Here is a 21,644-nt window from a genome sequence, read left to right on the forward strand (position 1 = left end):
TTAGAGCCGCTGTGGGAACCTCCAGCGGTAATGTTTGGAATAGAAACAACATCCGGGGAACCAAGTTCATCTTTATCACCGCTATCCTACCCCACCATGATAACAGTCCGTTTTTCCACCTGCTCATATCTGTACGCAGTTCACGGAATAACGGAGCGTAATTCAATCCATATATTTGTGTGATATCCCTTGAGATCCGAATTCCTAAATACTTAAAATTATCTCTTGCATGCCTGAAGGGAAATCTATGCAACAGTGCTTCCATCCCAATTTGAGATATATTGATATTCAAAATTTCAGATTTATCGTAATTAACTTTAAATCCTGACAATTCTCCGAAAGTTCGAATCTCATTACAAATGTAGGGTAAAGACTCTTCCGGATGACTTACATAAAAGAGAATATCATCAGCAAACAAAGCTATCTTGTGTTCCCCTGTTCCCGCTTGAAATCCTCGTATCAGTGTTGTCTCCCTAATCCTCTGTGCAAACGGCTCAATTGCTATAGCGAAGAGCAAAGGTGAAAGTGGACACCCCTGTCTAGTTCCTCTCTGTATCTGTACCGGATCTGAATATCCCCCATTGACCTTTATCCTTGCCATCGGTGCAGCATATAATCCCTGGAGCCAAGTTAAGATCCCCGTACCAAATCCCATGACCTTTAATACCTCCCATAAATAGTTCCACTCCACACGGTCAAAGGCCTTTTCTGCATCAGTTGTTAATAGCACCATATCCTCCTCCCGTTGCTGTGCCTCCCATATTATGTTTAATGTTCTCCGAATATTGTCAGCTACTTGCCTTTTGGGTATAAAGCCTGATTGATCCGAGTGAATTAACTGGGGTAGAAATGTATTAATTCTTTCAGCCATTACCTTCGCCAATATCTTGATATCAATATTTATTAAAGAGATCGGTCTATACGAGCCGCATTGTGTTGGATCTCGACCTGGCTTAGGGAGGACCGAGATCCCCGCTTCATACATACTCTGGTTTCTACTTTTTACTATTGGCAGATTGATGTAAAATTACAGCTGTTTATAAAAGAAGAGACTGTCTACCCTGTAAATTCTTATGGAACACCAAACAGCCAAAGGATCTGCTTAATTAAGTTGAAATTGGGTAGTTTTTCTTCATTTTATTCTACTTATCACCGTGTTTCTTATGAGACAAGGCTATCGATACCCAGTCTGTTTCAGAGTCCCACAGGAGACAATTACAAATAGATTTTACTTCTGTGCTGTATTGCATTATATTTCCTGCCATGTTATATATACCCCTTTGGATTGTAAAAATGGTCCATTACATACAATACCCATATAGCACTTTGAATGCAACACATCAATTCACAGTAGTTTAATAAGTCATCTGCTCCCACTTTGGTACAGAACTCTGTGCAAGACTAAAAAGAGCCCTCTTTTTCTGGAAATTCTGGTATCACTTAGAGACCTTGGGGGGAATTCAATAAGTGACACCCAAAGTTAAAAGCTGGGATGATCCATGCTAAGCTAGTATTCTGTAAAGGGCGCTCCGTGTGGAACAACCTTTATAAAATATTAACTTAGCGTGCATCTCCAGTCTAATTTTGTGCTTAAGCATTTACATCTGCCAAAGGCTTGTGCAAATGCTGGTGTCCAGTTAATGGCAGTAAGGCTTGTAAATTACATTATTCCATAACATTGTGCCTAAATTCTGAGCATGCCCTTGACCCACCCATGCCCCTTCTTGTGGCCACGCTCCCTTTGGAGTTGCATGCTATGAAATTTAGGCATGTATGTTATAGAATAGGGCACAGGGCAGATCCATGCACAACTCCTAATTATTGCTAGTTAAGTGTCTGTTAACACCAATTAATGACTAATTAGCTAATTAGTCTGTGAGTGGATCTGGGATCTACGCCCTGTTTAGGTGACCTACACAGAATCTGGCAGCCTATGTACAATACATTTCTGATTTTATCCAGATCTTCTAAGTATGCTACCTTGTTCTCAACTTTTATTTATTTTATTTGTTGCATTTGTATCCCACATTTTCCCACCTATTTGCAGGCTCAATGTGGCTTACAATTTCCGTCATGACATATGCCATTTCAGAGTGCAGATACAATTGGTAATATATATAGAAACATAAATGATGTAATGAACAATTGGTATACCACTTAAACAATGTATTAAATCCCTTGAATGAGGATTCTTGATATGTTAAGTATACATAAAGTCTGAATCTATGAGGTATACTGCATCTCATTTTAATACAGTCTAAATCTTTGTCTGGCATTGCAAAAGACCTGGGGCTATGATGCAGGCATTTCTCACAGTTCCCCTTTAGGCTCATTTACAATGTACCTGACAAGAGAGGCTTTGCAGACTTGGGACCAAAGACATGAAACTCTTTGCCCTCACATATGCGACTAAGAAGAAATCACTTGAAATTTCACAAATAGGTGAAAATGTGTCTGTTCCCATCATAAATCTATTTTATTTAATAATTGTTAATTGCTTATATTCACCACGGGTGGAACCGTTATAGTGATGCGAGAAGACCTTTGTTGAGGAAGTGGCCTTAAATGTGCTTTTTAAAAAATTTTAGTTATTACACTTTTATGACCTTTGTTTTTACAATGTTGTACACTCTATTATTGTTTTATATGTTGCAATTGTACCACACTTTGTGAAAAGTATTAAGGTGTGTTATCAAATGGAATAAAATAAATATTGAGTCATTTTAAGTTAAGCCTATCTTATATAAGGCATGTTGACATCTATGCTGCCTTCATACATAGTAACATAGTAGATGATGGCAGAAAAAGACCTGCACGGTCCATCCAGTCTGCCCAACAAGATAAGCTCATATGTGCTACTTTTTGTGCATACCTTACCTTGATTTGTACCTGTCCTTTTCAGGGCACAGACCATATAAGTCTGCCCAGCACTATCCCCGCCTTCCACCACCGGTTCTGGCACAGACCGTATAAGTCTGCCCAGCCTTTTTGGTCATCATATAGGCGCCCTTTTATAAAATTAACTCCTTTACATTCAAGCGGTCAGTGTTTTTGCTAAATGCTACAGTCATTATTCCCAGAAATTCAATGCCAGGCCATGGCTAGGTTCCTGCATTAAATTTCTGGGTATACAGAAGCAGTGAAAACAGAGTTGTGTGTGATATTCACCTATGGTGAACCATATAAAGACAGAATTACATTTTATGTGGTAACATTTATGTGGTTATCTTAGTCGTTTACATGGCTGGGCATAATCGAACGGGGCGCCCAAGTTTTCCTGGGGCCGTCCTCGCAGGACGGCTCCGTGAAGGGGCGGGGAAACCTGTATTATCAAAACAAGATGGGCATCCATCTATCGTTTCGATAATACAGTCAGGGACGCCCAAATCTCAACATTTAGGTCGACCTTAGAGATGGTCGTCCCCGGTTTTCGGCGATAAATGGCTACCGAGGACACCCATCTCAGAAATGACCAAATCCAAGCCATTTGGTCGTGGGAGGAGCCAGCATTCGTAGTGCACTGGTCCCCCTGACATGCCAGGACACCAACCAGGCACCCTAGGGGCCATTGCAGTGGACTTCAGAAATTGTTCCCAGGTGGATAGCTCCCTTACCTTGGGTGCTGAGCCCCTCAACCCCCCCCCTGCCAAAACCCACTCCCCACAACTGTACACCACTACCATAGCCCTAAGGGGTGAAGGGGGGCACCTACATGTGGGTACAGTGGGTTTTGAAGGGCTCACATTTACCACCACAAGTGTAATAGGTAGGGGGGGGGGGATGGGCCTGGTTCCGCCTGCCTGAAGTGCACTGCAGTACCCACTAAAACTGCTCCAGGGACCTGCATACCACTGCGATGGACCTAAGTATGACATTTGAGGCTGGCAAAAAAAAATTTTAAGTTTTTTTTTTTAGGGTGGGAAGGGGTTGGTGATCACTGGGGGAGTAAGGGGAGGTTATATCCGATTCCCTCCGGTGGTCATTTGGTCAGTTCGGGCACCTTATTGAGGTTTGGTCGCAAGAAAAAAATGGACCAAGTAAAGTCAGCTGAGGACGCCCATCTCTTAAGCATGCCTCAGTCCCGCCTTTGCTACGCTGCCGACACTTCCCCATGAACTTTGGTCGTCCCTGTGACGAAAAGCAGTTGAGGGCACCCAAAATCGGCTTTCGATTATGCCGATTTGGGCGACCCTGAGAGAAGGACCTTCCGATTTGTGTCAGAAGATGTGCGCCCTTCTCTTTCGAAAATAAGCCTGATAGTAACATAGTAAATGACGGCAGATAAAGACTTGTATGGTCCATCCAGTCTGCCCAACAAGATACTTTATATGTATACCCGAGTTTGATTTGTCCTTGCCTTTCTCAGGGCACAGATCGTAGAAGTCTGCCCAGCACTGTTAAGTGATGAAAACAGGCTAAATGCCAACTCCACCTTCAGAACACCCACAAAATGGATGGTTTTGGCTTGGGTGCTAACCAGGCATTTTCAGCAGCCCTATCTGGTCACGTGCCGCTGAAAATACCCCATTAGCCCCAGACAGGCAATTTAAGTGGCCAGCAGCCTCTCTCAGCCATATAAATCATTTTGAATATCAGACCCTTAATGCTTTCTTTGAACAACTTCAATGTTCTGTGTGCGTTTCTGAATAAGCTTGTTGATATGTTGATATGTGAATATTAATATGAAGAGTGTGCATTCTGTAGTGCAAATACACATGGGCAGTATTAAGCCCTAGCACAGTACATATATGAGAGTGAATGTGAGATGTAAGAATTCTGGGATAGGAGGGCATTTGTGGTTCACGAGTGCCCTGTGATACCTGCAAAATACAGACAGTCTAAGCTTTGTTTCAAAAGGTAAGTTTCATGGTGATAGCAATACACACGCTATAAAAGAGAAACAACTTGAAAAAGCACCATTTTCAAACTCTTTCCTATTTTGGTCAAATTAAATCACAGGGAATCAAAGCAAAGCTGGTATCACAGGCCATACCCAATGATTTTCTACAGGTGGAAAATAAATGTGTTTCTTCTCAAGGAAAACACTGGGAGCTAAATGGGCAAAAGGAAAGCCAACCAGCCTTACTTCTCTAATGAGGATGGATAAATACATTTGGAGTACAGGGTTTTGGGAGGAGGGGAGGGAATAAAAGCTGTGTCTAAATGAGTGACTCACCCTTTCTGGGTGTGGCTAAAGACAGAATCCAGTTCAATAATGGACAGTATAAGGACTCCCTTCAATTCCTTTTTTTTTTACACTCTGGACCCATCTGAAAAAATTTTATCAAGTTTTGAAACTAACGAAAAGTGGCTCAGATGCTCTTATGATAATATATAGCTGCTATTCTCTTAGTTGTGGCCTAAATCTCTGGTGCCAAATCAAACCCTTGATTTAAAATGCAATCCGTATTTTGACTGAAAATCTAATCCCCCTCCTCCAATAAATAAATAAGCAAGCAAATAAGAAAAATAGATTGATTTACTTTCTCTGCCGTTTGAAAATATTGTTTCACCAGGTCTTCAACCCTCAAGGTTATCCCTTCTGAAGAAGGTCTGTTAACAAATTTGCTAAAATTAATCTCGTCATCTCCTGGAAAGGAAGCACAGCATGTTAAATCAAAAGTGGCACACTTATGTGACTTGATTATTAAACTGAGATCAATTTTTGATAGAACAATGCTTGGTAACTTGAAAATCAAGAATTCGATACGATGTCTAAATCAAAAATCAAGTGGTGAACATGGCCATTTTCGAACCTGAAAAAGTGTCTATCTTTTTTTTTTTTTTTTTTTTTTTAAATAGCCATTTCCTAGATGTTTTCTAGACGTTTTGTGCTTACTGCGACTATCTTTTTGGACTATTTTAGGGGGGGAAAAAAGGGTCCAAGTAAAAAAATGCACAAAATCAAGTCACTAGGATGTAGGACAAGACAGCATTCTTAGTAGACTGGCCACAGAAATCCCAGCAGAGCAGTGGACTTCAAATAAAAGGTCCTAGGTACATATCTCACCCTTACTCCCTTATATTGTAAGGTGATGTCAAATGCCTAGCACCCACCTGGGGGGTCTCCCTGTGGCCCCCAGCCTGGGGTCTGTCCCCAGCATAGCTCAAGCCTGGCTGCACCTGGGCTTGTGCTCTAGAATGCACCCTCCTCCCACTGACTGGGTCCTGCTTGCCTCTGGGCTAGTCTTCCACTCTCAAGTTATTCCCCAGTGATTTCTAGGACAATGGGCCATACTCCCAGAGGTCCCACAGTTCCTAAACAGCACTCACAGACCCAAAACACAAACCACCACGATTGTTAGTCAGTCTAGGACAGCAGAGCTAATAACTAATAAGATTTATTGTCACAAAATTGAAAAGTTAAAAATGGTCAAAATATAGCAAAAATAACAGGTACAAACAAACAGGTATCAATATTAAAACTAATTAAACATTTGTTTACTACCCGAGTAGTACCTGGGGAGTTCAGGAAATATAGCTGCTCACAGGTTATAAAATATAACTGCTCACAGGGCCTCAGTAAAGAGATCTTTCTCTCTCCGCTCCCTGGCTGAGACTAAAGAAAAATCCAGTACCTCCTGGCAAGATTTGAACTCCAGGGACAATCAGAGCCCAGGGCACCAACTGTGAAAGTATCTGGCCAATGGTACTGCAAATAGTTTTTTCAGTTCTTCTCAATAAAATTAAAATCTTTTAATCAATTACAGTTTTCAAACACATAATTGCATTCAGTACTCTAGATAATCAATAAACTTCTAGAAAAGGTTAACTTAAAGAGGTAGCTTCCTCTCGCCAATCAAATTTATATTAAATCTAGCTAGCTGAGTTTAAATGAGTTTGGACAAGCTCCTTGAGAGGAAAGGTCCATAAAATATTATCCAGATAGATTTGAAGAAAGCCACTTCTTATCCCTGGAAGTAGGCAACAAGGAATGGATGTGCTCTTTCAGTTTGTTAGCTTTTGTGATTTGGAATGGCCTCTGATGGAACAAAATTCTGGGCTTGATTGACTTTCAGAATGTCATAACAGGATACCTATCTGAAAAGTTCATAAAAGCACCCATTTTATAAATTCAACATAGGTTTTTAAAATGTTGCTTTTACATAACTGGTACCGAGTACTTCTCTAAGAGCACATAAATTCTCTGACACAAATTTACAGATGTTCCTCTAGGCATGTACAGATGTAGTTTATAAAATATTCACATCTGCTTTGCTCAAATTGCATCCACAGGAAAACCTATGCACACAAGATCGAATAAAAAACAGGATCAATCTTTCGAAGTGCCTACTTTAAATTTTTGTAAGGCTGTGCTCGATTTTATGAATCACTTTCGGCATACTTTTCACATAGAAAAGGCTTTATAAAATTATCTCTTTTAAGTACAAAGGCACAGGACATCAATATTCTTATTGTGCTTGCAAGTCCTGAGACAAAAACTATGGTAGCCACTGCCAGAAACTCTAGGTCTGATATGACTTATTTCCCCCCCCCATTTCCTTGTAGTTCCCTCCCTTCGGTGTTTTTTGCTAACTCTCTTGCTCTATGATGAATGTGAGGCTACCTGCTACTGTGTTATTTGTTTCTAGTATTGACAGATTTTCCCTCGTCTCTTATTCTACAGGGTGAGGCAAAAGAAAAGTAACCACCTAGAGGTTTTTGCCGTTTTCTCAGCAACCGCTTTGAATGTCAGAGAGAAATTTTACATATTTATTTAGGGGTCCTTTTACAAAGATGCACTAAAAAATGGCTTGTGGTAGTGTAAGCGCTGGTTTTGGGTGCGCGCCGATCCATTTTTTTTAGCACACCTGTAAAAAAGCCGAAAATGGACGTGTGGCAAAATCCATTTTGGGTCTGAGACCTTACCACCAGCCATAGACCTAGCAGTAAAGAATCTGGGCTGTAATGACATATGTGTGTCAAATGCCACTTGGCGTGTGTGTGTTACACGCGCCAGAAAAAAAAACTATTTTTCAGACGTGCGCAGTGGACACACGCCAAAAGTGAAATTACTGCAAGGGTCACACGGGTAACTTCACTTTGCAGCGTATAGGCACTTACGCGGCTTAGTAAAAGGGGCCCTTAGTCATCAGACTTACGTAGTAAACAACATTTATTTATTTATTTATAGCATTTGTATCCCACATTTTCCCACCCATGGGAAGGCTCAATGTGGCTTACATCAGTCTGCAAAAACATACATCCATTCAGCAAGCAATCAAAATCAATGAAGTAAAGAGATTAGCGAGTAACAGCAAAGTACAGGAAAAGGAGAAAGAGTAATAGAGTTCAACATGTCATAGCGACTGCAGCAATTCAGAAGTTAGAGATGCTAGGCGGGTCTGTAGTTTTAGCTTTCCCAAATAATAGGGTCTTTAGAGATTTTCTGAAGGCCAAATGATCTTGAATAGATTTTACAGATATCTTTTATCTTAAGATATGTTGATATTACTGACACTTTTAGCGTTAATTCCTAGTGTGTAGGAATTTTGCAGTTACTGTGTTCAGTGTCCACCCTCAACCTTAGCACAGGCCTTCAGTTGCTTTAGGGAATTCTTAGCAGCCTTGCCGATCGGTCCCTGTGGCAGGCTGTCCCAGATCGTCTGCAGCACTTCCTTCAGTTTGGCAGTTGTTTGCAGCTTTGTGTGGAGCTTGTGATAGGTCTCCAATATTGTTCCCCAGACAAAAGTCTACGTCACTGTGATGTCATAAAGTTGGTACCCTGTTTTTTTTTTTTTTTTTTTTTTTGGGGGGGGGGGGGGGGGGGGGTTCCAAATAATGAATGCGTGAAAATTGCTGGGTGGTTGTGCTAAAAAGTCTGCAACTTTGCCGTGTTTAAAGATAATCTAATTTCATTCAGCAAATAAATGTAGATAGTAGCAACAAATAAAAGCTGTGAAAATTCCACTTTGAAATTCCAAGTGGTTGCTGAGAAAACAGCAAAAAAAAAAAAAACTCTAGTATTTTTTTCTTTGTTTGTTTCACTTTGTATAGCTCCATCAAGTGTTCTTAAAGTATATTACATGAAGTGGATTGTACAATGCTCTATAGACAGTATGTGGGAAAGTTCCATCGGACAGTGGCATACAGTCTTGTAAGCAACTCCTCCATGCCGAAACAGAGCCCTGCATTTGCATATGAACCCAGTGAATATTTCCAGAGATAATGATTTCAGAAAGCAAGAGAGACAGCAGAACAGCAGAGCACCACAGGAGGCCTGGGTTAGTGGGACAGCATAAAGGAGACAATTCTATAACTGGGCGCCACAAGACAGGCACCTACCGAGCGTGAAATCTAGAACAGCATCTGGGCACCAAGCTTCTATTACAGAATACTAGCGTTAAAATTGGCATCTATGTACCTACATTTAGGTGCACCCACTTACATCATGTCAATAACAGGCATAAAATGTACATACCTAAATACAATATTCAACTCGTATCTTACAGTACAGCACCCATGACCCTACCCTGTGAATGTCCCCCTTGCATTTATGCACTGAGCAAGTTGCAAGCGTAATTTATAGAATAGCACTGAGTGCGCATATAGCACTTACTACTACTACTACTACTATTTAACATTTCTAAAGCGCTACTAGGGTTACGCAGCGCTGTACAATTTAACATAGAAGGACAGTCCCTGCTCAAAGAGCTTACAATCTAAAAGACAAATGTACAGTCAGTCAAGTAGGGGCAGTCAAATTGGGGCAGTCTAGATTTCCTGAAAGGTATAAAGGTTAGGTGCCGAAAGCAACATTGAAGAGGTGGGCTTTGAGCAAGGATTTGAAGATGGGTAGGGAAGGGGCTTGGCATAAGGGCTCAGGAAGTTTATTCCAAGCACAGGGTGAGGCGAGGCAGGATGGGCGGAGCCTGGAGTTGGCGGTGGTGGAGAAGGGTACTGAGAGGAGGGACTTGTCCTGTGAGCGGAGGTTTCGGGCGGGAACGTAAGGGGAGATGAGGGTAGAGAGATAATGGGGGGCTGCAGACTGAGTGCATTTGTATGTAAGAAGGAGAAGCTTGAACTGTATGCGGTATCTGATCGGAAGCCAGTGAAGTGACCTGAGGAGAGGGGTGATATGAGTATATCGGTTCAGGTGGAATATAAGATGTGCAGCAGATTTCTGAACGGATTGAAGGGGGGATAGATGGTTAAGTGGGAGGCCAGTGAGGAGTAGGTTGCAGTAGTCAAGGCGAGAGGTAATGAGAGCGTGGATGAGAGTTCGGGTGGTGTGCTCAGAGAGGAAAGGGCGAATTTTGCTGATGTTAAAGAGGAAGAAGCGACAGGTCTTGGCTGTCTGCTGGATACCCACATGCTCATATTCTATAAGTTTAGCATGTAAATGGTCCTTGTGTTTAGGCACTAAAGTTATAAACCGAGGGGGGGGGGGGGGGGAAGACTTGGCAGCCTAGTACTGAAGAGGCTCACTTATCAAGACGTTTAAAAACCTCAGCTCCATCACAACCAAAGGGATCAGACAGCAGTAGGACCATCAGTTCTACATTCCTTTTCCAGGCTTTCCATTCCAGGCTCCTCCAACTGTCAGGCTGAACAAAAAGCTGATTTTGATGATCTCCAGGGCTTCTCCTAACCTCCTTTTACAATTATCTTAATTCCTAAAATTAAGTAAACACATCCAAATGAAATCTGACAACGGTGTTTGATTTCCTCAAAATGTAATCTTATTTCTTTAGTGTAATGCATTCTCACTGAGAGTCCTATTTGTATAGAATAAAACTGTTTCAGGCCACAACTGACTTGAAAAGTACTATGATAACCAGCCATCAGTGGTCACCATATGAAACAGTTCTATGTATGAAGCTATGCAAGTACCACTGTAGAAGCAGTTTCTGCAGTAATATCAGAGGCCAATTTCCATCAACACACCTTATAAAATTCAAGACAAATTTTTAAAGCCTAAGCCTCCATCGTCGCAACTGAAGTCCCGGGAACAGCGAAATGTCCTGGTAAGTCAAAACAGATGGTATCCTCTTCTCTTACCCTGCTAGAGGACACCTTTGACACTGAAAGTGAAGGTGGAAGTATGATGAAAGAAATAATCCACTATCCTTTTCCCCTTTACACATGGAATTTCAGTCCACAGGGATTCCAAGATGTGTTTTGTTTCCTGTAGAATTTTCAGCCGAGATGTATTTTTGATAATTTCATAAAAATGTTTTGCCAAAACAAGTTAGCAGCAGTTCTCATTTAAATTAAATATAGAAAAATAGTAGCCGAGATCTGATCAGGCCAGTAAGGCACCATCGTTTCTGCCCTTTTCTGCAGTAATGCAGTAACGTACGACCACCTAAACTTCCGGAAACCACTAAAAACTAACCTGTTTAAAAAGGCATACCCTACCAACCCAACATAAATGACAATTTCTGCAACACACTAATACTAAAATACATAAAGGACATAACACAACACTTCCGTTGTATGCTTCCCTAATGTGGCTGTGCCACATGAACTTTATCTTACCACAATCATCACTTTGTATTTGTTTACACCGGAGTCTGCAAACGCCGCTCCTGTACTATGTAAGCCATATTGAGCCTACAAGTAGGTGGGAAAATATGGGATACAAATGTAACAAATAAATAAAATAAATAATAGCACATTCTATGAGGTAGCACTTTTTACTGCCTTTAATGGCATTTCAATTCAAACTTAACACAGAAAAAAAACACATTGTCTCATCCTTTCTTCCCAATACAACACGAACAAACCCACCAATATAGCCACCCCAGACCATACTCAACCTATCTCAGACAATCTGAAAATTCTTGGAGTTATAATAGACCGAAACCTAACACTAGAGAATCAAGTGAAATCAACTACGAAGAAAATGTTCCACTCAATGTGGAAACTCAAACGAGTGAAACCTTTCTTCCCGAGAGAAATATTTCACAAATTAGTACAATCTATGGTACTAAGCCATCTAGACTACTGCAACAGAATCTATGTGGGATGCAAAGAACAACTTATAAAGAAATTCCAAACTGCTCAAAATACAGCAGCCAGGCTTATATTCGGAAAACTGAGATTCGAAAGAGCCAAACCCCTTCGAGAAAAACTGCATTGGCTTCCAATAAAAGAACGTATTGCATTTAAAATTTGCACCCTGGTCCATAAAATTATAAATGGTGAAGCCCCGAGTTACATGATAGACCTTATAGACCTACCAACCAGAAACACAACTAGATCCGCACGAACATACCTAAATCTCCTCCATCCAAGCTGCAAAGGTCTCAGATACAAATCAACCTATGCATCCAGCTTCTCCTATATAAGCACACAATTATGGAACGCATTACCGTCTGCCATGAAAACATATGACCACCTAAGCTTCCGGAAATTACTGAAAAACAACCTATTCAAAAAGGCATACCCTAAAGATCCATCTTAAACGCCTGAACTCTGCAACATAACGAAACCAAAGCTCATACTGGACATACCTTAACCTCCTCCTGGTAATTCCCCAATGTGTCTGTCACACATGAACTTTTACTCTACTATCATATCACCTTGTATTTGTTCTACCGATATTGGCGATTGCCACTAAGGTACTATGTAAGCCACATTGAGCCTGCAAATAGGTGGGAAAATGTGGGCTACAAATTTAACAAATAAAAATAAAGCAAAGCTTACTCTTACCCTTTTTCTCTTTCTGCTCTCTATGTCGGAAGAAATGTATGATGTCTTTTGGGTTAGCTGTCCTATGTACAAACTTCTGGCTGAATCGGAGTACACTGAATGGCTCAAATCCGCCACTGTAATCAACCTGAGACAGCAATGAGGAAATAAAACAGAGAAGCGAAGTCAGTGAATGAGGACTTCCAGTCTTTGAAGGATCATCTTACACATTACAAAGGGGACAAACACAGGCTGTCCCCTAATGCTGATGATAAATAAAACATGAGAGAGGAAATATCCTTGGGAAAAGAAAATAAATCAGAAAGTAATAAAAATACGGAGGACAGTAGCATTAACAATAAGTCACTTTTGCTTATACAGTCCCCTGGATATGTCACTAGCAGTTAGGTGCCAAATCCGCACACAAAATAATTAGTTAACAAGCTGTAATCATTTAATCACTGGAGTTAACAAGTACTTAATTGGCACTAATTATAATTTGCACACATCTGGCAGCACACTATTCTATAACACTGCATGCTTAAATTAGCTTTTGTGCAACTCAAAAGGGGGTGTGGCCATGGGAAGGGAATGGGCTGATCAGGAGCATTCACAAAATTTAGAACCAGTGTTACCGAATACCAGGGACCCGCACCGAACTTGCGTGCCAGTATTTATACCAGGTTTCAGCTGGCTTCAAGTCGTCGCGACCAAAGTTGAGTGGGGGAATCCACGCTTGGTGCTCTTCTATAAAGGGCACTCATCCTGGAGCTCCCTTTATAGAATAGCACTCCGCGCAGATTTTTCCCAGCACCTAATTTTTGCTGCCATTTACAGAATCTGGCCCAGTATGTCTTTCTTCCAAACAGAATGCCAGTTTGGATTTAAGAACTGTGTTCCTGACGTCAGCACTTGCGTGCACTCTTCTCTGGTATGCTTGTATCTTTCCTATTGTTTTATTGAAGTTTTTTTCTTTTATTCGATTTTATAGTTTTAACTATAAACCAGTTTGAATTGTATTGCAATTAGAAGTCTTTTACTAAGCTGTGGTAGTGTTTTTAACTAGTGGTAGAATTCAGCTGGCGGTGAATGCAGAGAAGCCCTTAGGAATATAATGGGCGTCTCAGCGTTTACCACCAGCTGATTTTTACTGCGAGCTAAAAACACTACTGTGGCTTAGTAAAAGACACCCTTAAAGCGGTATATTACCTCTAAATAAATAAGTAAAACATATATGCTTTTCCAATTACTCTACTTCAGAAACTTATTAGCTATTCAAAATTGATAGACATTACGAAGAACCTTCAAACTCTAAATGTAGTTATGCTGCATATATGGTAGTTTCATCTCTGTCACTGGCAGGTAAGCATCAATCTGTGATAGGTTAGATATAGCGGAACAATCTAATGACCTTCTGATGAGCTTTCCAAGCTCTACCATTCTGCATGCCAAGTCAGTATGCATCCAGTACCTGGAGCTGGCAACAAATTCTTAAGTGAGACAGGATAAACAGTATTGTAGATTATAATTAGCAAAAGCGGAACACAGGCAAATAAAGTGACTCGCCCAAGGTCATAACACCATGAAAAGACAGAGTGGGGACTCAAATTCTGATCTGTAGATTTCTCCTCACTCTTACCCGTTTACATTCCATTTACATCTGTAGCAATCTTCTAATAACAGAAAGTTTAAAAACTCACTGTAGTTCAGGGTTCCACAAATCCCAGGTGCCAGATCACCATAGTGCCTAGAAATTGCAAGACTTGAAACTGCAACACCAAGTCAAACTGCACTGTCCATCTCAAGCTTACAAAGAGCAAAATCACGGTAGGAGAATAGGAAACCTGCTATTTTTCTGACAGCTGCTGTCAGCAAGGTGAGGGGAACAAGTGGCAGATTACCAGGCTCATGAGGAACATGAGAAAGAATGAGAGGAACTAGATGGGTGGTGAATGGCATATATGACAGAGAGAGAGATCAGTGAAAGCTTAGGAGGGGGGGTATATGAGACAGACAGACTGGGCAAAAGCTGGGGAAGGGTATATGACAGAGAAAAAGAGAGGGAGAGGGACTAGATAAAGGATGGGGTTAGGAAGGAGGGGAATGAGAGGAGAGATTGGTGGAGACCCAGGCCATGGTGATGTGTGAAACAAAGAGGCAATTGTCTCTTTGCTTCACTTATCAAGGGGGCGATGTTACACAGCTGACACCATGCTTTGGGAAAGGAGCCTGCTACTGCTGGTTTCTGGCAATGATGTGCTCTTGTAACTTAAGGAACTGATTTACTAAACTTTATAGACACAGAATAGGAAAAGAGCCTCAGTAAATCAACTTGTAGAAGACCTGCTGCAATCTGAAAGGAGATTCCAACTCCCCCCCCCCCCCCCCCCCCCCCCCCCCGACTTAACCTTCACCAGAGACAACGTTGGTTGTGCAGTGGAAAATAAATAAAAGAGGTCTCAGCCGCCAGCTCCTAAATTCAATGAAAACTTGTCAAGGCCTGATAAAGTACAATTAGCAACTGGCTGCTTTGGCAGAAGCACAAAAATATCCTGCAAGAAATGAACCCATCTTACCAAGTTCAGTGTGAAAGAGTTACTTATTTTCTTTTATTCTACTAAAGCAGAAACTCAAAACAGTGTAAACAAAATCTGCATGCAGGGTGCTATGATTATAGTAAAGTCTTGTATTTTAAGCAATTTAGGCTTACTCGTAATCTTATGAGTGGTTTATCTGGCTGCTGAGAATTTCCCAGACGTTCTCGCTCTGCATTGTCAAGCATGGTTTCAATCTAAAACACAAGTAGATAATAGTAACATCAAAGAAACTTCTCATCCCAAACTTATCTTTTGTTTTGATCAGCTGTCTTGTCATAATCTGAAAGATGTCTCTACACACTCGTATAATGTTATCAGACAACTCGCGTTTGGTTTTCCTCAACTGTTTTTTGGTACAGTACCCATCTCCCCTTTCCAAAGAATGCTTTCCATAGCATCCCTTTAAACCAGCATAGATGGGTTATGCAGTCCTCTAGCAGATGAAGACAAATTACTGAGTTTCAAGTAAGCCTATAAGTGGGTCGTGCAGTCCCCTAAAAGTCAGTCTGTTCTCAGTCTTCACAGAAGGTATCAGTGGTAAGCCCGTGCAGTCCCAGTTGGTGTGGGCCCTAGGTGAAATGGTTAGGCTTGGATTGATTGTGGTTTTGCTTATGTACCAAAAAAAGAGAAAAGAAAACCCTCTCTGTGTTCACAGTTTCTTGCTGCTGGACTGGGGTTGAGACCCGCAGGGTCTCATTTTGATATGGGGTTGCACCCAGGTGGCCAGATCCCTATCCCCTTCCGGATTCCTTCTTTGGGTGCTTTGGAGCTGTGTGCCTTGGCTGGCCTACTCTGCATCACGGCAGACAGGCAGCCTTGACAGCTCGAGGGTCTGCCTAACATACAATTAAAATACAATTTTTAAAAAAATTCTGTGTGTCCTGCTTACAGCCTGTTCCTCAAAGCTCAGTCGAGCTTTCCCTCCTACCACCCTTATTTCCAGCTCGGGACTTGTGCTGTTTTTCATGGGGTTACTTGGGGCTCCCACAGGTGGTAATAATGAGATAAGTTCTCAGCAGGCGCCTGAAGCACTGCACCATTTGTCAGTGTCAGAGACTTGATTTGGCGGGGCACTGCTCTTTTTGTGCCAGTCGAGTGAATGCTGAAGCTGCAAGTTCAGGAGCAGTGACTGTGCCTATGCAGAGACCTTCTTGCAGGTACTTGGCAGGAATGAGCTCTGAGGGGGAGCAGTGGTGGTTCTTGTTTCGGTGGGAACCACTGCTGCATCAGGGCCTGATCTGCCACCGTGATTGGAGCCCTCGCTTTCCCCTGTGTCCCAGCAGAGTGGTCTGATATTGCCTAGGCCTTCTGGGGTATATTTCCTGCCAGATTTTGTGCTGGCTGAGAGGCTGGTAGGTGGATGTGGCTTTTTAGAGGTGCCCTTTTGTTTGGGGAGGACCTGGACAAGCTGGTTAAGAGTCTGGGTGAGATCAAGATTCCTCGTCTTCCAGAGGACAGGCCTAATAGGCTAGCAGGTTTTGTGAGGCTCGCAGGTAATCAGGGCATAGGAGGCGGCCCTCAGTGTAGTTGTTTCCTTCAGAGTCCAGTCCTTTGTGGGGGAGGGGGTTGCTGGGGAGGCTGAGACCAATTCCTTAGTGTCACAAAACACCTAGCCATCGACCTGGGGTTACCCCGTGGCCACTTAGAGGGGTCCATCCTCAGCACAGCTCAGGTCCTCTTGCACCTGCCACTTGTGCTCTACACTAGCACCCTCCTCTCATCGACTGGGTCACAACTGCCTCTGGGCGAGTCTTCCGCTTTCAAGTTATCCCCAGTGATTTCTAGGTTACTGAGACCACACTCCTAGTGGTCCCACAGTTCCCAGAAAGCACTCTCAGACCCAAAACACAAGCCACCAGAATTTTTTATCAGTCCTGATATTTTATTTTCAGAACTTGAAACAGTGGACAAAAAATTTATGTGCAAATAGCAAACAGTAGCAAGCAACTGAAAATGGATCAATTAGAAAACTAACTAAACATTTGCATAATTCCTAGAAAGTACCTGGGGAGAACAGGGCATATATAGCTGTTCACTAGTTTTTTTTTAAATTTACTTATTTATTATTACATTTGTATCCCGCGCTTTCCCACTCAAAGCAGGTTCAATGCGGCTTACATAGTAAAAGGAATACAGAATATTGTTAGAGAGGGTAAAAGTTAATTATACCAGATATAACTGTTTTTTTACAGGGCTTCAGCAAAGAGCTCTCTCTCTCTTTCTTCTCACAGGCTGAAACTGAAGCAACAACCAGCAGTAACTGCTGGGTATTTCATACTCCAGGCCAATCAGAGCCCAGTCAAGATTTAAAATATATACTGCTTCTTGCTTCCTGTTTGTGTCAAACTAAGGAAAAAAAAACACTCAGTTCCCTGTAACAGCATTACAGCAAAGAAACACCACCTGCTGGCCAAATAGGAGAAATACACCTCAGAACATAATCAATGCAGGAAAATATCCAATACATTTTACAGGCTTAAAACACACTGTTTCTTCACACTCAGCATCTGCCTCAGAACGGAATTCTCATTGAAGGTGTCAGGGTCCAGAAGTGAACCCAGATTACCTCAGACCAATGGGTGCTTGAGGTTGATCAACAAAGGTACGCCCTGGAGTTTGCCCTCACCTTGTCAAACACCCTTCTGGAATTTCCCTATTAGGCTCAGTGAAAGGTGAGGGCTTTCTAGGAGGCTGGTCAAACTGCGAGCTGTGGTTCTGCAAGAAAAGAGACTGGGTTGTTATTCCACCTATCTTGTGGTCTTGAAGAAGGAGAACTCCTTCCAACCCATTCATGTGCCCTCTCTTCACACGGAGATCTTGCAATCAGTCATTGTGGCGGTACAACCCGGAGAATTCCTCATGTCTCTGGATATGACGGAGGCCTACCTGCATATCCTTATTCATTAGGCTCATCAGCGGTTCCTTCGCTTCGCTGTTTTAGGACAGCATTATCAATTTTGTGCACTCACTTTTGGTATGGCGACTGCTCCCCGCACATTTTCCAAGGTGGTGGTGGTGGTTGCTGCAGTCCTTCGCATGGAGGACATCTTGATTTGACTTAATTGGATGACTGGCTCATTTGAGTGAAGTTCTTTCAAGAGAGTGTCAAGGTCACAACCAGAGTCGTGCAAGTCATGCAGTCCTGGGCTGGGTGGTCTACCTGGCCAAAAGTCATCTGGAGCCATCTCAAACCTTGGAGTATTTGGGGGTGCGCTTGAACACCAGAGTATGAAGAGTTTACCTGCCAGCAGTGAGAATTCAGCAACTGTAGACAAGTTCGATCTCTTCTTTGTTCACAAAGCCCTCAGGCTAGGGAGTATTTACAAGTACTAGGGTCCATGGCGGTAACTCTGGAGATGGTGCAGTGGGCCAGGGCACACGAGGCCACTTCAGTCTGCTCTTCTGCCCAGGTGGTCTCCTCAGATGCAGAAATGGAGAACAAGCTTCTGATTTGCAGCCTGGTGAGGTGCAGCCTGCAGTGGTGGCTGGTGGAACGTCATCTGTTAGAGGGTGCATGTCTGGAACGCCATCTGTGGACCTTGGTGATGACAGTTGCCAGTCTCTCTGGTTTGGGGGCCCACTGTCTAGACCAGGTGGCTCAGGGCCAGTGGTAGATCGAAGAGGATTGCTGGTTGATCAGCATCTTGGAGACCAGAGAGATTCAGTTGGTGTTGCTCACATTTCAGGATCTTCTCTGCAGCAAGGCAGTAAAAGTGTTATTGGACTTCACAGAGGCGTTGTCCAACTTTCATGTGGATGAAAAGATGAATACTGTTTCATTTGGGTACCTAACACAAGTGGACAAATACCAGACTTCAAAATATCTCTTGGGAAGTATGAACGCCCCCCCTACAATCACAAGTCAAGAATCTTGGGATACTGCTACACTCATCACTCACTCTGATCCCACAAATTCAAACCACCTTTAAAAATTCTCTATAACCTGTGGCAGCTATGAAATCTCTCTTCATATATTGATAAGACAAGTCTGACCACAGAGGTCTATGACATTAAAACATCACAATGAGACTACTGTAATGCCCTGTACACTGGTCAAACCAAAAAGAGTTTGCATCACCTCCAATTAATTCAGAATGCTACAGCACAACTAACTGAAGGCTGCAAGCAGCGTGACCACATTACACCCTTCTTGCAAAAACTACATTGGCTACCAGTACCTTACAGGGCTAAATTTTAAACTCTAGGTTTGATTTTCAAGATCCTCAAACAAAATGGGCCAGACTACTTACAGAATAAATTAGTCCTTTACACACCTTCAAGATCTCTAAGGTCCTCTTATGAAGCATCACTATCTGTACCCTCATAAAAAAAAACTGTACGATGTGACACCCGACAGACAGCCTTCTCAGGAGTAGCCCCCACGCTCTGGAATTTACTCCCAGAGGGGCTACATCTAACTCGAGACTACCAATACTTCAGGAAGCAGGTGAAAGCCTGGCTCGCCTCCCAAGCCTTTAATACATAGGGTGACTGACTACACACCACTCTGAACCTGGACTAGCTAGCTTACTACATACACTGTAACTTAGAATATTTCCTTATATCTTGTTTAACATACAAAGAATATGCCTTGGATTTAGCCACCCATCTATTTATCCCAACTGACACTGTATCACCCACCTGGTCCCCATCTATATATCTGCACTTGGCCCCTTGACTACATGGTAAGCTGTACTGTAGAAAATCATTAGCATCATATCTATTTTATTTGAATGTTCTAATGTGTGCTTATTAGATGTTTAATTAGTATTATGCTGACACTGCATTATATCTCTGTTTGAATTTCAGTGCTGTTAAATGTGTATAGTTTTGACACTTTCATGGTAGTCCTATTAGGTTTTCATTTGCTGGACTCTTGTTTACCTCATTATTGTATTTATGTTTATATTTGGTCATTTTTACTATTGTTACGCTGTTAACAAAATTGTAAGTTTTATGTTAAACTGTACCTGCTGTACACCACCTTGGGTGAATCTCTTCATAAAGGCGGTTAATAAATCCCAATAAATAAATAAATGCTAAGGTTGAGGCCCACGTGAATCAGCAGGGGGGCAAGACGAGCCAGCTGGTGGCTGAGGAAGCAGTCCTCATTTCTTGGGCAGTGTCATCTGGTGGATCTGTTCGCTGCGCACGTGGAAGATGTGGAAAACGAGCAGGTAGACTACCTCAGCAGAAATATCCTGGATCTGGGGGAGTGGAGCTTGAGTCCAGTGGCCTTCGCCCTCATCATGTGCAAGTGGAGCCTCCCCATTATGGCCTTGATTATGACCTTGAGCAACGCCTTGGTTCTTTAGCAGAAAGAGGGACAGTCATGCAGGTCTGGTTGCATTTGTACAGGTTTGGCTCTCGCTGGGTCTCCACTATGTGTTTCCTCTATGGCCTCTGTTGGGCAGAGTCATTCAGCGGATTGAGCAGCACAGAAGTCTGGTAGTTCTGGACTGGAAATGAAGACTGTGGTATGGGGATATAATGCAGCTCTTGGTGAAGGAGCCACTCCGGCTATCACCGGCACTGGATCTGCTGTCTCAGGGTCTAGTGTGCCTGAAGGATCCGGCTCGGATTCTTGCTTATGCCTGGCCCTCGACAGGGCACATTTGAGAAAAAAAATGCTACTCCAGTCAGGTCACAGCAACTCTTTTGCATTCTAAGAAGTGGTCTACTTCCCTTAAATATGTGTAGGTGTGGCATCTTTTTGAGGATCGGTGAGACAACCATCAGATTGTTCCCTTCAATTTTATGCTGCCTCAAATTCTAGATTTTTTGCAGGACGGTCTGGATTAGGGCCTGACCTTGTCTTCTCTTAAGGTGCAAGCGGCGGCCTTAGCTTGCTTTCGGAGCTTCATCCAGGGTCATCCAATGATGGCGCATCTGGATGTGATGCGCCTTATTCATCCTCTGGTCCACCCATTCATTCCACCTTGGGACCGCAATCTAGTTTTGTCGGTCCTGGTGTCTGCGCTTTTCAAGTCCTTGTCTGGTTCTACACTGAAGGATCTGACCCTGAAGTTGGTGTTTCTGGTTGCTTTGTCTTCAACATGTAACTTTTCAGCGTTATAGGCCCTTTACGTAAAAGGAGCCTTTCCTGATGTTCTTTAAGAATAAAATGGAGCTCAGGTTGGTTCCATTCTTCCTCCCTAAGATGGTGTCGGCATTTCATGTGAATCAGTCAGTTTCCCTGTCAGTTCTAGGGGAGCATGCAGGGTTGGAAGAGCAGAGGTGTTTGCATTGCATGGATGTCCGGAATGTTCTCTGTAAGTATTTGAGAGTTACCTAGGAGTTTTAGCAGACAGATCGTCTGTTTGAGTTATTGTGTGGTCCTAGGAAAGGTGAGGTAGCTTCTATGGCAACGACTACCTGCTACATTAAGGAGAAAGTGGCGTTGGCTTATGT

General features: G+C 42.5%; 1 protein-coding gene across 5 annotated transcripts in view; it reads right to left on the reverse strand.

The window, feature by feature from the left end:
- MRE11 (MRE11 homolog, double strand break repair nuclease) overlaps positions 1-21,644 on the reverse strand; it is a 165,028-nt gene that overhangs the window by 95,595 nt on the left and 47,789 nt on the right. For all 5 annotated transcript variants that reach the window (XM_030200202.1, XM_030200203.1, XM_030200200.1 and 2 more), the window contains exons 10-12: positions 15,347-15,427; positions 12,658-12,784; positions 5,484-5,590 (exon numbers count right to left, since the gene is read on the reverse strand). In XM_030200202.1, the coding sequence (XP_030056062.1) occupies positions 5,484-5,590; positions 12,658-12,784; positions 15,347-15,427 (315 nt within the window). The remainder of the gene's footprint in view (positions 1-5,483; positions 5,591-12,657; positions 12,785-15,346; positions 15,428-21,644) is intronic.

This window comes from Microcaecilia unicolor, chromosome 4, assembly GCF_901765095.1.
Source record: "Microcaecilia unicolor chromosome 4, aMicUni1.1, whole genome shotgun sequence".
NCBI lineage: Eukaryota > Metazoa > Chordata > Amphibia > Gymnophiona > Siphonopidae > Microcaecilia > Microcaecilia unicolor.